Here is a 17,130-nt window from a genome sequence, read left to right on the forward strand (position 1 = left end):
TTACATTTCTTTAATGATTAATGAGGTGGGCCATCTTCTTAAGTGCTTACTGGCTATCTATATATCTTTTTTGGAGAAATATCTATTCAAGTTCTTTCTCCATTTCTAATTGAATTGTTTGGGTTTTTTATTGTTGGGTTGGTGGAGTTCTTTACATGCTTACATGTCCTGGATATTAACCACTTATCAGATATATGATTTGCAAATATTTTTACCTATTCTGTGGGTTCTCTTTTTACTCTGTAGGTAGTGTCTTTTGATGGACAAAGTTTTTAACTGATGAAGTCTGATTTATTTATTGTTTCTCTTGTTGCCTGTGCTTTTGATGACATATCCAACAAATTGCCAAATATAGTGTCATGAAGTTTTTCCTCTGAGTCCTACAGTTTTAGGTTTTCTAGTGAGGTCTTTGATCCACTTTGAGTCAATTTGAGGAGATGATAGGTTAGGATACAGCTTCATACCTTTGCATGTGGAAATCCAGTTTTCCCAACTTGTTGAAAAGACTAACCTTTCTCCCACTGAATAGTCCTGGCACCCTTGTCAATGATAATTTGAGCATATACAAGAGGATTAATTTCTGAGCTCTGCTTTATTCTGTTGGTCTCTGTTTGTATCTATGCTGGAGTAGCATAGCTTTTTGATTTCTGTTTTGAAATCAGAAGGTGTGAAACCTCCAAACTTTGTCCTCTTTGATGATTCCTTTGGCTACTCAAGGTCTCTCGAAATTCCACTTGAATTTTAGGATGGGTTTCTCTATTTCTGCAAATAAAAGATCACTGGGATTTTGATAGGGATTACATTAAATCTATAGATCCCCCTGGGTAATACTGACATCAATTTTTAGTTTCCCAATCCATGAACATAGGATGCCTTTCCATTTATTTGATCTTCTTTAATACACTCACTTTTTATAACCAAGAAAACTGTGACCATTCTTGGTAGCTACACAAGCTCCAAAAATAAGAAATCCATAGGTCTGAGACCAAAGCCACAACACTAGTCCCTGAGAGTCATGCCTGTCCTTCAATAGAAGCAGCTCTTGCAGGGGACACTTTCCTATCACATCTTTACTCTCAGGTGGCTGTAGCTCCTGACCTGGTCTCTGACTTCTCACTCACTCACACAACAATTCATTTAGCTAATTAGTCCTTCAGGCTGATGGAGCTGAGAGCTGTTGTTCTGGGTGCCCAGCACCCATTCTCCCTTCTTCTAGGACAGCACCACAATACCCTTTGGGAACCACCTCTCCTGTCCTCTCTGTCCATGTGCTTTGGATGGGGCTGCCCCACCCAGGCTCCAGGAGTGGGCATCTGAGCCAGGCCTAGTTGATTGGGACATTTCATCTCCTTGGCCACAGTCATGGATTCAGAAATGAACACAGTGAATCCAAGGAGAACCAATCCCAGGGTTTTGACTGAAATGACACCAAAAATGGTACTTTGACACCACAAGACTATAAGCAGTAAGGATGAGGCGCCAGAGGCCACCAGACAGAACCAGAGAACAAACAAGCCAAGAGATGAAGAGAGAACATCATGAAGAAATCACTGCAGCACCTGGATTTAGTTGTGCCTAAAGTAATTAAGCTGTGAACTTTTCAGCTGTGTGAGCTAATTGCTTCCTCTTTTTTTTTGCCTTATAAGCTTGGATTCTGTCACAAACAAAGCAGTCATAATTGAATCAACTGCAATCTAGCCCATAATACCAAAGCTAGACAAAATTTAAAAGTCATCTTTTCAGTGACTCTTAATTAAATATTTACATGATCATATTCCATTCAAGGTACCTTGCACATTTTATTTAATACAATAAAATGGAAAGTTATTCATTACAAAAGCGCATCCTAGAAAAACAGATAAAAAGACAGAGATGTGGTTAGCATGTAGTTATCTATGTGTGACATAGGGACAAAAGGGTTGCTGAAGTTGTACAACAGATTTGGTTCTGGGTTACCTCTCATCCAAGGCAAAAAGCAAAATAGTTAATAAAATGGTTGATTTGATTATCCATTAATTTCAACAGCTTTCAAAATGTTCAAGAGCATCTAAAATCTATTAGATGCAATGTTCAAATCACTGTTGTAGTCTTTTCCAAGGAAGCTTTGTTAGTTGGTTGACAAAATTTCATCTAATGGTACATAATTAGCACCTAACAAAACAAGAGAGGCTTCTTAAGGCCAAGGGCAGCTTATTTGTCTTGGTGTCCCTCCCAGTGATTGATAAATAGCAAGCACTCGATAAGTCTGTGCTTCCTGAATACAATTAAAGTATGCTCTGCTGCCAAGATCTAACTAGGCTCATGCACCTGTGAGAATCACAAATCCAATCAGAAAGAAAAAGCATCCCCACAAGACAGCTGAGTCACACTCCTTACATAAATCTTAAGTCTCTGACATATTTTTAGATCCTAGTCTAATATGAACTAAATCATAATGAGACACTTCCCTATACACTTTGGATGAAACTAGAAAAAGAAAGCTGCTCACTCAAATTAAATTGTATGCTTTCTACATCATATTGGTTTTGCTGATAATTCACTTATGCTAAATGTCAATTTCAAAAGCTCTGGGTCTAATTGCAAAGGCTTTAGTCAGTAGTCAAAACAGAGACATTGAATAGTAGAGTTAATTAGAGAAATTTGGGGGGTGGATGAATATCATTAAGAAGCATCTGTCCTTAGTGGGATGATATCTATGTAATTGAAGGAACTGGGTCTGAGAAAGGATGTCAGTGGTTTGTGCACTGTTATCCAGGAAGCTGAAATACATGGTGTACCAGGAGGGGGATTTCCCTGGGAAAGAATTCATGTGTTTGCAAAAACTTTTGTGGAGGCCCTCATTGCCATATTGCAGAGACGCTGGTACAGCTTAATAGATAAGAGGATGATCTTTTGGCTCAAGTTTTTGTTCCATTCTTTTCTAACTATATGACCCTTCTGGAAGGTTCATAACCTCTCTCTTAGTTCCCTGTCATATAAAATGAGGGTAAGGATAGCTCAGAAAGATGTATTGAGTATTTTGTAGCAAAATATTTGTAAAACCCACCATGGTTCCCAACATATTGTAAGCCCTCAATACAAAATGCGTGTGTGTGTGTGTGTGTGTGTGTGAGAGAGAGAGAGAGAGAGAGAGAGAGAGATATGATGGTTCATGTGGCTATCAGGAGTACAATCCAATGTAAATCAGAGAACAGGCAAATCTTTGATAGAGTTAGCTATTTGAAATGGATTCATTTCACATGAGACATTTGATACATTTTACATAGTAGATTCTAGTTTGATTTTTTAAAATAGTAAGTGTATTAGAAAGACTCAAGGAAGCATCACATGAGAAAATTAATATAAAACCCTAAAGCACAGCAGGTACTCAGTGACACAGCATCCCTCCTGTCATGGCCAGACCCCAGACAGCCTCACCCATGCCATGACTGTCTACATCATCCGTCCAAGTAGCAAGTTACACTTACACAAGACTGCTTTGAAATGGGGGACCCAGGTCATTTCTTACCAACATTTGTATTTTGATTGTCAACTACACAGCCTAAAACCCCTCCTCCCTACCTGAACCATCAGGTTGCTTTTGGTATTCAGGACCTTCCTCTCAGCATCCTGGAATGCCTTCTGCAGCCGCTGCTCCATGGTCTGAGCAAACTTGCAGGAATGTATGTTATCTGACTGGCTCACAAACTGTAGCACTAGAATGAGAATGAGAAATCAGCACTCACCAAAGCTTTACATCTCAGTTCCTCTGAGTGGATACCTAATAGCTCCTAGTAGCAACCATCATCTAAAACAGTATGATTTCAGGTTAGAGAAATTAGGCAAATAAACAGACCAGACAAGGTTTGATTTTGAAAGTGACTTGTAACAAAGAACAAATTCAAAGCATGATCTATAACCTGAGAGTCCCTCCAATGCAAAAGACGTTGTGATTTTATTTGGATGGAATATACACACATCTGCTCAAAGACCAACAAATAATAACCTAAGAGAGATCATGACTTCTATTTCTTTGAAGGGACAGAAAAAAAAAATCAATCGACCTCCATTACTAAGTTGATTGTTTCCATTTCAATGGTTTCTCCACTCTTGTGGTTTACAAACGTTGCAAATCAGAAATCACCAGGGAGCTTGAAAGAAAGAAAGAATCCAAGGTCTAAGCTCAGAGATTCTGATTCAGTGATATTTGGGATCTCCAGTTCCAAACTACAGATTTTATGGAGACTCAACTTTTATTGGTGTCCACTGGTGATGCAGGAAAAAAAAAAAAAGCAATATGGTACTCAGTGCTCATATGTACTAATTATAAGTTGGGAAGAAAAGCTCCTAATATGGGGCATTTCTAATAAACTCAGGTTAGAAAAGTTTAGGCTGATGAGCAGGGCACTTGGACATTTGATTAGCAGGACACTTTAAAGAAGGTACACAGGGACTTTAAAAGATGGCAAAGCAGGCGGCAATGGAGTTTTTAGACAGGTATCCACTCAGTACCACCCCTGATCTTAGACTGCATAGGAATCCTTTCCTTCTGAGTTACTTGCCTGTTTTCAGCTGGAAGTAGCCTGCAGGCTGGGGCTTCCATGAGGAGGCAAGGACGGCCACAGACTGTAAGTTTGGGGTATGTTGCTTCAGATCTGCAGTGACGTTGCTGACTCCATAAACACCCAGCATTTCTATCACAACAGCAGGCAAGTATACCAACCTTCCTTTGGTAGCATAATAACCAACTGTGATGTTGTGAGAATGTTCCAGAATGTCCACCTACAAAACAAATGGACCCCCAGAACTCACTGTTTATTTCCGCAGTACTTTAAGTTCTTAGTGCTTCTGAGAACCACAACTGTTACTTAGCAAGACAGGGGAAAAGGATTTTCTCCTTCCACAAACATTCTGACCCTCTTGTACATCATGCATGGATTAAAGCAGAAGTATGACAATGCAACAAAATAAAATTTACATCAAATCTACATGGGACTGAATTAAATCTGCTTTTGTCTATTTTGAAGTGCCTCAGTATAATCCTGTGAGCACTCATTATTACCTGAAAGGAAGAGAAGAGATAGTGGACAGACAAAATTTCCAGCAAATGGGATGCTGGAGAAAACAGTTTTATTATGTTTCTCATCATTTGTTAGAATAAAAAGGCAGAAATGATAAATTAAGTGGGGCATCTTTAGGAGATGGGTCAAGAAGTAAACAAAGTAAATTCCTTAATCTAGAAGCAGAGAGAAGACTTGTTTAGACTTGGCTCTATCTTTGGCTGGGACACTGGTTCAAGGCCAGGGCACGGACAAGTCACAGAGAGTTTGTCTCACAGCTGAGTCAAGGGACACCCAATGACCTGAGCTCTTTCTATCTCAACAGGAACATTTGGAGGCTTCAGAATTTATTCTTATTTTTTTTTCCTTTTTTGATGTTGTATATTAAGAGTTCTGAATGTTTGTTTTTGTTCTTTATATATATAAATATAATGCTTGTTATAGAATCAGCATTTCTGGAAGACAGAATAACAATTGTCTCTAATGTATCCACCATCACTGTAATATAATTATACAACAACTTCTAGGTTTATTTCCTTTCAGTTCCCCTAGTAATACATGTATATTTCACACATATAAATATATGCATGTATATACATATATGCATGCACTATAGATATTGCTTCATAACCTACTCTTTTCCTATTTATTTATTTATTTGGTGGTGCTGGTGATGGAACCCAAGGCCTTGTGCAAGTACTCTACTGCTGAACTATATCCCCAATGGGTTTTTTTGTTTGTTTGTTTGTTTGTTTGTTGATTGGTGTTTTTTTTAAACAAAAGAATTTTATTATCTCATAGTTCTGGGGGCTGGAAGTCTGAGATCAGGGTTGGCCAGCATGGTAAGGTTCTGGGGAGGACTCTTCTTCCCACTCTGCAGACAGCTGCCTTCTCACTGTGTGCTCATGGGACCTTTCCTTAGTGGGCACTTGCAGAGTGTCCCCAATTTCTTTTTACTGTGCCAAAGTACACATCTCATACCATCTACCTTATTAACTGTCTTTAGCTGTACAGTTCAATGGTATTAAAAACATGTAATGGGTACCCAGCACCACCCCATCTCCAGAACTCTTTTCATCTTGTAAAACAGAACCTCTCATGTCAGGGTGTTTTCAAGGCCTGCTTTCCCTCTCATTCTTGCATATCCACCAGAAGAGTCATGTGGGACTAGTGGGGGACATGGCTCAGTGGTAGAGAGCTTGCGGGGCATGCATGAGGTCCAGGGTTCAAGCTCCAGCTCCACAAAAAGAAAAAGATAAAAATAAAAAGGGTCGTGTGTGTTTTCCAAAGAAACCAAGGTAATGGATTTTGCAACAGGATGGGTGTGGTTTGGTCCCTCCAAGGTGCATTATCATTGGTTCTTTACTAAAGATGGTGTAAAAAATGATAGAATGAGATGGACATCATTACCCTAGGTACATGTATGACTGCACATATGGTGTGATGCTACATCGTGTACACCACTGAAATGAAAGGTTGTGCTGCAGTTGTGTACAATGAATCAAACTGCATTCTGTTGTCATATATACCTAATTAAAATAAATAAATTAAACAAAAAAAGATGATTGTAGGTGAAACAAGAGAAGCTTCATGGCAGACCATAAACAGCTGAAATGACAGTCAACTCACCCAATGAGAGAACCGCTCCCCTTTCAACCCTTCTAGTTAGCTCAAAGAACAAGCCAAAGCCAGGTCAGGAACGATTTGCTTTCAACACCTCCCTGACCCTTGCTAGTTCTTCTCTTTAACAGACAACGAGACATGAAGAACAGCCTTGGATTTAACAAGCTGTTTGGGTCCCATGAGTCTCACTTTTACCACAATCTTTATTTGTGGCAAATGATCCTTATTTCCACGTATGGTGGTAATAGCAAATATCCTTTCAAAAGAAATGCATTTAAAATGTTTAAAGTGAGACACCAATAACTAAAAAATAAATATTAAAAAATTCTCTCTCTCTCTCTCTCTCTCCCCCCCCCCTTTAAAAAAAATAAAGTGAGGGATGGGGTTGTAGCTCAGCTTGCACTTGCCTAGCACATGTGAAGCACTGGGTTCAATCCTCAGCACCATGTAAAAATAAATACATAAACCAAAAAGGTATTGTGTTCATTTACAACTAAAAATAGTTTAAAAAAATTTGAAGTGAACTTAGCCTTAAAGAAGAATGAAATTATGGCATTTGCTGGTAAATGGATGGAACTGGAGAATATCATGCTAAACAAAATAAGCCCATTCCAAAGAACCAAAGGCCAAATGTTTTCTCTCATATGAGGATGCTAATTCACAAGGAGGGAGAGAGAATAGAGGTATTTTGGACGAGACAGGGGATAGTCAAGGGAGGGGAGAGGGCATGGGGATAAGAATGATAGTAGAATAAATTATTATTATTATGATAGTAGAATGAATTATTATTATTACCCTGTGTGGTTCTTTACTGTAACTCTACATCATGTACAAACAGAAGAATGAGAAGTTATACTCCATTTATATATGATGTGTCAAAATGCATTTTACTATCATGTGTAACCAATTAGAACTAACAAAAAATATATTTAAAGAACTGAAAGAAAAAAATTTAAAGTGAACCAATTTGGGTCTGAGATGAGGTGCAGAAAATACGAAAGCTGTGTGGGTAGTTGGAGAACAGCTGAAGTTTATTGAAAACTTTATCAGGCGACTAAATGGGAACATTCACATTTCAATGGTCAAGTAAAATTTCTGGAGTAGAAACCACACAACCATCCCATGGAGTATGTTTCTATTGTTTCTTTCCTTTTTTTCCCTCCCTCCCTCCCTCCCTCCTTCTCTTCCTGTCCATCTTTCTTTCTCTCTTTCCCTCTCTCTCTCTCTCTCTCTCTCTCTCTTCTTTAGAATTGTAGAAGAGAGACTGACAAGGACCCATAAACTATGTGCCAAACCCATTGCTAGTCCTTGGTGTGGTGGGCGGAGAGGGGACCACTGAGCTGAACACAGCTGTAGATCAGAACATCAAAGGAAGAAGCCGGAACAATATTTCTAAGTGGTATAAAAGGGAGTCCACTGACTGCCAATCACATTTACTGCTCTAACACTTGGAGTCAAACCAAAAGAGTGTAAAACAAAGCTTCCATCACTTGGACATGCCACCCAAATCAGCCAGCAGTTGTTAAACAGTACTTGGCATTGAAGTGTTCAGAGATGGGGGAAATGTTTACTTCCCTGTGTGCTGCTGGCAATTTTAGCAAAGTTGGACTCAATTTACAAGTCAGAATGATTTTTAAATGTCCAGAAATAAATCACTATTTAAAATGGTGTGAAAGATAAAAGAAAAAGCAATGGATGGTTTCTAGAAAATTATACAGACAATATTAAATGCTCTCCCTACACAATGGGAAAATGGAACCGTTTAAAACAATATATCCAGGCTTTTTAAAAAAAACCAACATAGGCAATTAGTCTCAGTTTCCCATCTCCAGCCACAGCTATTTACCAAAATGAAGAAAGATTCCACTTCTGGAAAATGTGGGTGTGGGGGGAGGATAAAGACAATCTAAACAACACCTGGACCCCTGGGGGAGGTGGAGACGGGTTAGCTGGGTGCAAAGTGAGGAGCTTACATGAGCAGAGATGTCGTTCTGGTGGAAAGCCTTCCGCAATGCCTGCGTGAGCCCTCTGGCTACATTGAGCTTCAAGGACTCAATGCTCTGTCCTCTCCTTTGGGTTATAAAGAGAACTGTGGGGGGAAACAAGCATGGTAATCAGAGTAAGGTCCAAACCTCATAATGAACATGCCCTCCCCTCCTCTGGCCACCATCTCCTACAAATTCTGAACAAAGTTGAGAAGCAAAGGCCCACCAATGAGGGGATTGGTTGGGACAGAGGCTTTGTTGGTCCTGCTAAAGTTTGAAGGAAAGAAGGTCCTAGCCATTTGTGTGGCCCTGACAGACAAAGATTATGCTGGTGGCACTTCATTTCTGACACGTGTTGCCTCTGACCTTGAAAGCCAGGCTCTCTGGGGGGGGGGGGGGGGGCTGCTCTGGATGCTGCAGCCCCAGACAACCCTGAAACAGGAAGGACAGAGACAGGGATGGAGATACAGGATGGGGAAGAGGCATCTGTGATTGAATGTGACAAGTGCTATTGGAAGGGAAGCCCAGGATGCTGTTAGAGCTTCTGAGAGGAGCATCCAGTGCTGAGTTGAACAAGGGGCTGGGATCAGGGAAGGTTTCCATGGGAACTGATGCTTTGGCTGAGTCTCAAAGGATAATAGGAGTGAGCTAGGGGAGGGGAGGGACTGCCCCCACCTAGTACCAGCAGAGGGAACGCCAAGTGTAAAGTGCAGGGGACAGAAGTGAAATACTTCAGTGTGCAAATTTAGGGCAATAGAAAATGAGGAGTTCTCAGCAAAGGAATGCATTTCAGAAGGTTCCCTTGACTGCAGACTCCAAAGCAGATTGTAGGGTGGGGTTCTGCAGGCAGAGAGAGGAATGTGGTTAGTGTTGCAGAAATTTCAGTGAATGAGGACGACAGCGTGAACCCAGGAAGTGGTGGTGTGAACCAGGATGAGAGACGGGGTTTTTCAGGAGGGATAACTGAAAGCAGCTGGTGGCTGGTTAGACATGGCTGGGGATGTGGGGAGAGAAAGAAGAGAGAGGAGAGGATGCATGGGGGTGGGAGGCTGCCCCTCAGAGGAGAAGGCGTGGGTCTGGAGAGAGTGGGGAGGGGGAGCGGAAAACCAGATGGGATCATTTATTAAGAAGCAGAAAGAGATACTGTACTTTCTGCTATGCCTAGTTTCACGATTTCCCATTTTAGAAAAGGATATGTCTCAAGATATAATTTCATTTAATTCTTTGCGGGGCGAGGAGGAAGGCGGGATGCGAGCATTCAGCATTGGCATGCTCTCTCAAATAATTTGTCTAATGCTTTTTATAGCAGACACTACCGCACTATTAAAAGCACCCTGTGCACTTGAGGGCTGCTCTGCTACCACCGGGAACTGGGGCTAAAAAGATAGCATCCCGCTTTGCCCACGGTTCTAGGGCTGCCTGCAGAGCTTTTTCAAGAAACTCTCCCCCTTAAACATGAAAAATAAATCCGGGGCTCCCACCTTGTAAACCGTAGCTGTGCTTTTTGTATCTGCTGATTAAGAAAACATGACAAAAAGCTTTTCTGAATTCTGCAGCCCTTTCCAAGACTTTGTATTAAACAAATCACATCATTTATTCATGCGAGACATCCCTGATGCACTCTGCAGGCAAAACACGATGCACGTTGGCATTCTTAGACCTGTGGTTTCCCAGGGGCCTCTCATGTCAGGACTGATCCTAGAACTAGAATCCATGTCACCTCATGCTCCTCCCCTCCTTTGACACTTGTTGAAGATCAAGGTTTCTCAACCTCAGCATACTGATATTCTGGGCTGGATTATTCTTTTTTTTTGTCTGGGGCTGTCTAGTGCATTGTGGGGTATTTAGCAATATCCCAGGTCCCTATCCCACTAGAGCTCAGTAGCAGCCCCTCCCACCAAGTGCGATAACTAAAAATGTCTCCAGACGTGGCCAAATGTCTCCTGAGGGAAGGAAGACAAGGTCACCCCAGATGAGAAACATCGATCTCAAAGAGAAACAATCCTGCTATCTCTCTGAGGCCAGGCTGTGGCTTTCAAGTCCAACTGGGAGGACAGTGGCCTCTCACCTGTCTTCACCAGGAGTTTATCAGACATCTGACATTCCAGGTTGGACGCCATTTTGCCAGTTGTGACCACCGCAGTGGACGAAGCAGGGAGAGAAGCATCCGTGTTTTCTGCTTGCAAAGGGGGCAAGCGGGTGGCCTTCACTAATGCTGTAATGGAGGTCAACGCTGCGGTGACCGTCAGCGGGCGAGGGGTGGATGCCCTCGGCGTCTCTGGCTTGGTGGGGTTTGGGAGGCCTGTGTGCATGGCTTGTGGCTTCCTGGGGAGGTGTGTTGTGGACAACAGGCCCGAGGCAGCACCCGTGTCCCCCTGCATGGCTGTGTGTGTGCTCATGGTGTGTGCTGTTCTGGCAAACATGTAGGTTGGTGTGAACGGGAGGGCTGTATAGATCGCCCCTGCTGTTGCCTTTGGGCCAGATGCTGCCTTGTTGGTGACATTTTTAGCTAGAGCAGTGGTGGAACTGCTCTTGGTTAAGCCGCTGCTGCCGGTGCCCTTGGCAACCAGGGCTGCAGACAGCGCCTGTGGACTCGACTTCTTCAGAAACAATGTGGCCGCTGCCGCTGCTGCTTCTGCTGTTGGCTCTACCTTGGATGACACCGAGGAGTCCACTGTAAAGAGAGAAGAGGCAAAGCTTGTCACTGGCTGGGAATACATACGACACTTGTTCTGATGATGAATGGAGGGAACCTATGGGTTAGCTGGGGTGAGGAGTGTCAGCTCTCTGGGCTGGCAAGCAAAACAACTTAGGCTCATTAAGGTAATTAACCATAATGAGAATGCCGCTTACAGCCAAGCCATGGTTGGTAAAAAGGGCATAAATTCTGAATACTTAAAAAAAAATGAAGTGGGTAGAGGATCAACTACGTGTCTACTTGGGCTGCTAACTCTCACTTCTGAAGGGGAGGTATGTGCCTTCAGAGCAAAGCTGGGTGTTGAGCTTGAAGATGCTTTGGTCCCCGAAAGCAGTCATACCTGTTTTTTGGGTACCAAGAAACAAACTACCTGCATTAGTGGTTGCACCTGTCCATTTCTTGGGGTGCTGGGAAGCTTGAAGCACTTTGGAGGGGGTCCTGGGGAAGGCACTGGTTGATAGAGGAGGAGATTCAGCAGCTGACTGATAGCCAAGATTGCTCCGGAATGACGTGGAAGCATTTATTCTGGGTGATGGGTAGATGTCACTGGAAATGTGGGACCCTGTATCCATTCCATCGGAAAGCATGTCCTGCAAGCTTGTTGTAGAAGATAGACGTGGCCAGGTCAGCCAAAAAGGATGGCTTGACTGGGCAGAACGTTGACTTGTGGATGGGTAATATTCAACTTTGGCTGTTTGGAAGTCTCTGGGATGGTTGTTATGGCTTGTGGGCCAGAGGTCTGTATGATTTGCGGCCAAGGTGACATCCGACTGCTGCACAGGCTGGTTGGTGCTTGTCCTAAGGACCAGATCTTGGATGTTAAAGCCTTCTGCAGCCACTGAATGCCCAGCAGTATCTTTGATATTCTGAGATTTTACTGCTTTGGCAGCTGAAGTTAAACCCCAGGGAAGAGAAGTGGCAGCTGAACGAACTTCCCAACTGGCGGAGTTAATTGTGTGACCATTTGAACCATCACTTGTTTGCTGCTGCAAGCCAGATATTGTGGAATCTCTGGAAAGGGTTCCTGTTTTTGCTGAAAGAGAACTCCAGAAAACATCTGTGGTTGTTGGCTTTTTCGTGTCTCCCATTGTTGAGAAATCATCAGCATCAGTGGAGGAGGGAGATGATGCTGTCACCTGCTTGGAAGCAGAAACGGGCAATTCAGAATGGCCCTCAGCAGCTGTGTCAGTCTCCAGCTTGGTGCTGGCGAAGCCAGGAGATGGGAAAACCAGGTGGGTGGTCTGAATGGTGGGCCTGGAGGCTGGAGGTGATCCTGAAGGAAGGAGGTTTGTCCCTGATGTTGTAGTGACGGGAGATGACATTGGATCAGCGCTAAAGTCAGAGCGGAACCCATTTACAGTGTGAGGACTCAAAACTTCTTTACTTGGAATAGTCACATTTGCCTTTTTATTTTTCCCTAAAAAGGCTGTCACGCTGACCTCTTTCTGCAGGGGATGTGTCCAAGTTGTGGAAAGAAGATCAGGAAGGTTCCTTGAGAGGAACAAGTCTGTGGCTGCAGGAGGGGCCCCGTCATTGCCTTCTTCTTGAGGTGTGGGCATTTCAGGTACAAGGGATGGCAAGGTACGCTCTTCTGCAGGCTGAAGGACAGCGATCATGGAGGGAAGGTTGCCTTTCCTATTTGATGGCGATGCGGGAACTGTCCCAGAAAGGACGGCTTGCCCTTGACCCAGAGGAGTGAAAGGCAGCAGAGCAGGCACCAAAGATGTGTGTTCGGTTGAAAGGGCAGGCCTTCTGGAATTCTCTGGATCTGCTGACAAATGTGGTGGGTTAGCAGGGTCACTTGCAGTAGTAGCAGGGGCTAGCTTTCTGCTGGTCATTTCTATGGTCACTGATTCTGTAGTCCGAAACAATGAAAGCTCAGCCGCCTGGGTCGCTGCTGCCGTGCTCTTAAAAGTTGGCAAAGACACCCCATTGTGCGCTCTTTTAGCCCCTGCAGTGTGGACTGGGTGGGTGGATGCAGGACTCGAAGCCACTTCCATCATGGACCATGAGGGGGTCCCACCTGGAAGCGGAGGAAGACCTCCAGGTGCTAGGGTCGGGGGAGGCAGACGGGCCAATTCTGCCATGGAGCTTAAACCCCCAGGTGTGGGTGAGCCTGTAGATTGGGGACCCTCTGTTGGGGACAGTTCAGAGTACTGCTTTGTTGAGGATCCAGAAAAACTTAGATGAGGGACACCTATGGAACCCTGGGCATTTTGGGATGGAATGTGGTTCATTTTGTCAAAAGCTGGGATTAGGGCATTATCTACAGTCTGAGCTGAGGAGGAGTCGGGTGGAGCTATTTGGGGGAACAAAGGCACATGGGTGGGACGCTCTTCTGGTTTAGAGGAGGTGATGGAATGAGGTGAGTTGGAGGTCAATGGAGAGGATGAAGGTGGAGGAGGAAGTGGGAGCATATCTGATCTCAGGGGATGCTCCGAAAGGGAAGGAGTCCCTACCCGCGGCTGAGATGGGGGGACGGCACTCAAGGTCACCGATGGGACTGTGGACCACGGGGGAAGCATGCGGGCGTGAGGCAAACCTGACACGTCCGCTGCTTCTCTTCCCCCTGGAGGCCTCGGTTGGACCAGGGACTCGCTGGAATCTTTAGAGGGCTCCAGGGAGGCGCTCTGTCCGCTTCCTTGGTAAAGGGAAGGAGAGAAGTCCACGTGAGCCCTGGCCCTGCGGTGTGCTCTGGGCGGAGGTGTCCGGGCTAACTGTAGCAAGCTCGTGTTATCAGGGGACTGTTCCAGCACATTCTTGATTCTGTCCACTGCCAAAGAAGACTTGACTTCCGAGAAAGGCCATGTTGGTGAAATTGGTAACAACTTCCCATGAGGAAATGACTCCGGGGTTGGGGTGACGTGGATCTGCAGATTATCTGCTCCTGTGAAACAAAGTTTTTGCAGTAAGGCATTGGAATCAGGAAGGTGCTGGAGGAGTGGGCCAGACAGGCCCTTCCTGGTCTTAGAGCTTATTCAAACAACGAGTTAAATCTCTACAAATATCCACAGGATGGGGTCGGTGAGAGCATTCTTTGATGAAGGGATATTTAAGCAAAAATGTGAAAGATATTCACGTGTTTTTTTTTTAAATCTGCTTTCATTCATACCAACCTATAAAGTATCAATTATTAAAAACAATAAATAGATGGGAGAAAGGCCAGTGGAGTAGAAGAGGGGGAACCGGATATAGGGAAAAAGGAGAGGGAGGAAGGAAGGAGGTACTGGGAACAAATGACATTCCATGCACGTGTGACTAGGTCCAAAGGAACCCCAAAATTATGAATAGCTATAATACACTCATAAAAACATTTTTAAAAAATATCTTGTAGCACCTATGAGATTTGAACCATAAAACTCGCAACTTAGAAAAAAAGGTAGCTACCCGTCATGACCAATGACACCAAAAGTAAATCTCCTCCAAGAAACTCATATGCCCAAAACTCTTAAAGGACGATGCATCTGAGCGTGGATCTTCTTTTAGGTCTCTAAGGCATCTCCACTGAAATATCTGAGGTTGCCTGTTTGGAATGATGGCGCCAATGAAACATATTTCTCTTCTTGGGTTTAAAAGGATCCCTGATGTTATCGTTCACACCGAGTCAAGTAGCAAAGGAGATTGCTTTCAGATTAGGCTGTTTCAGAAAGAAAAATGACTCACCCAACCTAGGACAGGAGACACCTCTCACAAGGCCTGGTGTCACTATAAGCACCTGCGGAGACCAGAGCTGTCAGAACTAATGTGTGAAACCTTAGGCAGGGGAGGGGGGGCTCCACAGGAAATGGGGAGATGAAATTTCAGGAAGCTGGGAACTTCACCCATCCTGTCTGATGATTCCCCTTTCCACAGTTCCTGAGGATTGGTGGTGCAGAGTGGCTAAATGTCCTTAATGAATATTTTAAAGATTCTTCTAGAGCCTTCTACATAGGGCTATTTGATATAAATAATCACGTCAAGAGGTGAAGTCAGAAACTATGGGTCTGCTCATATCCTCAGCTCCCTGTAGCTGCATATGAGTGTCTATACAACTGTCACATGGAGATGGTGACAACAAGCACATCCAAATTACCCTCTGGGCCATGGTGAGCAGCAAATGAAATCATTATCGCGGTGGAAGGACAGATTTCCAGAGACGCACTAAACAAATGAGCTGTTGTCACAGGCTCTGCGCCCTATGTTTGTGTGTTCAATGAAAGAGGACACTGTGGTCCAGACAAGGGACACCCTTTGTCGGAAGCCACATAACTGATCAGGGGCAGAAGCAGGTCTGGATGTGGAGGCTCCTCTCTCCTGTGCGGGGCTTCCTCTCCACCATGCTTTTCTCAGGTTGGTACCTATTCTTCACATGGCATTCTGCCAACCAAAAGAGCAAACAACTAAAGCTAAAGTCTTATTATATTGGAGCTTTTAGAATCAGCAAGATTTTCTGCAGTCCCAAAAGCTAAGTAGTAATTTTTCCTTGAAATGATCTTTACCGTTGCCTTTTGTAAGGTTTGGAAAAGTAAGGAATATCTTTCACTCTGAATTAGGGAACACGTGAAAAAAAAATTTCCCGACTCTTTGCTTTCTTGTTTTTAAAATTTCCCATTCTTGGAATTTGCAGATGCTCAAGAAATTGTCCTCAAGTCATCTTTAGAACATGCTGGGGTGTAAGCCAATACTATAACCATCTTTAAAGGATTTGTTGATGATCCATTTTGTAAGCAATACCAAGCCCTTCTGGGCAAGCCATCTAACAAGCCCCACTTAGCCTGAGTGGCTCCTTATAACCAGATCAGAATCATCAGGGCTCCTACCTGCAGAGCGCAAAGCTCCCTCTGGCCTCTGCTAGCCAAACCTCACCTTAAACACAAATCAATGGCAAGATGTACATAGCTTCAGGACACCAAAGTGTACACAGTATTGTGTTCAAGTATGTGCAAACCCTGGGAAATGCTTCATAGTTTGCAATGGATGTGCTTCTATATCACCACATGCAGCCCAAGGAGCCATTCACCCCCCCCCCCCCCCCCCGTCAGTTGCAATGTTACATGGAGGGCCGATCCTGCTTTCACACCTCAATCCTTCCTGTTCGTAGCCTCAACTTCACACTTTGCATGCAATCTGGGAACATAGGTGAATATAGAATCTATATAAGGTCATTCTGCATTTTCATGTTTTCCAGTTACATTTTAGAGTCCATTTTTGTTGCTTAGATGTTGGGTAATATTTATGCATGATTTCTTCTTTTGTACTTTCATGGAAATAGATTTGACCATGAGTTCAACTCATGGATTCAAGAGTCAAAACAAGAATTTATCTTGTTTCAAATAAATAGCCTTGTAACTCAAAAAGAATGCTGTAACCCAAGTACCTTTTGCTTTCAGTAAGATGACTCATAAACTCTTGCACAAAAATCTTTGCCAACAGGACGGAAGAAGAATGGGTCATTGGGTGATAATGTAAGGGTTTTGTATCTAACTGAGTGATCACAACCAAAGAAAAACCAATGAAAAACTCCACAACAAAGTGAAGAAAAATTATCTCTAGTGGATTTATTTCTACTAGATTCTGCTGTTTTCCCAATTAGAATTTGGTGCTCCCCAAGATAGCTCTGTTTCAAACGCCTCATGGGGAAAAGTTTCCACAGACCATTTTGAAGAGTTGTATGCTACCCTCCCCTGTGAGAATCCCGGATGCTATTCACCATATATTTCTGTTTCCACCTTCTGAGCGGGTGAAGTTGTGAAGTTTCATGGCTAAACTTCAGGCTACCTTTGGGGTTGGCTGAGGCCATGTGACT

At 43.5% G+C, this 17,130-nt stretch overlaps 1 protein-coding gene across 1 annotated transcript in view; it reads right to left on the reverse strand.

Annotated features, from left to right (window-relative positions):
• The window catches only part of Kiaa1549l (KIAA1549 like), a 254,917-nt gene that overhangs the window by 90,959 nt on the left and 146,828 nt on the right, over positions 1–17,130 (reverse strand). The window contains exons 2-6 of the mRNA XM_034636214.2: positions 13,888–14,232; positions 10,716–11,321; positions 8,636–8,751; positions 4,542–4,761; positions 3,562–3,695 (exon numbers count right to left, since the gene is read on the reverse strand). Coding sequence (XP_034492105.2) covers positions 3,562–3,695; positions 4,542–4,761; positions 8,636–8,751; positions 10,716–11,321; positions 13,888–14,232 — 1,421 coding nt within the window. The remainder of the gene's footprint in view (positions 1–3,561; positions 3,696–4,541; positions 4,762–8,635; positions 8,752–10,715; positions 11,322–13,887; positions 14,233–17,130) is intronic.

This window comes from Marmota flaviventris, chromosome 9 (assembly GCF_047511675.1).
Source record: "Marmota flaviventris isolate mMarFla1 chromosome 9, mMarFla1.hap1, whole genome shotgun sequence".
Taxonomy (NCBI): domain Eukaryota; kingdom Metazoa; phylum Chordata; class Mammalia; order Rodentia; family Sciuridae; genus Marmota; species Marmota flaviventris.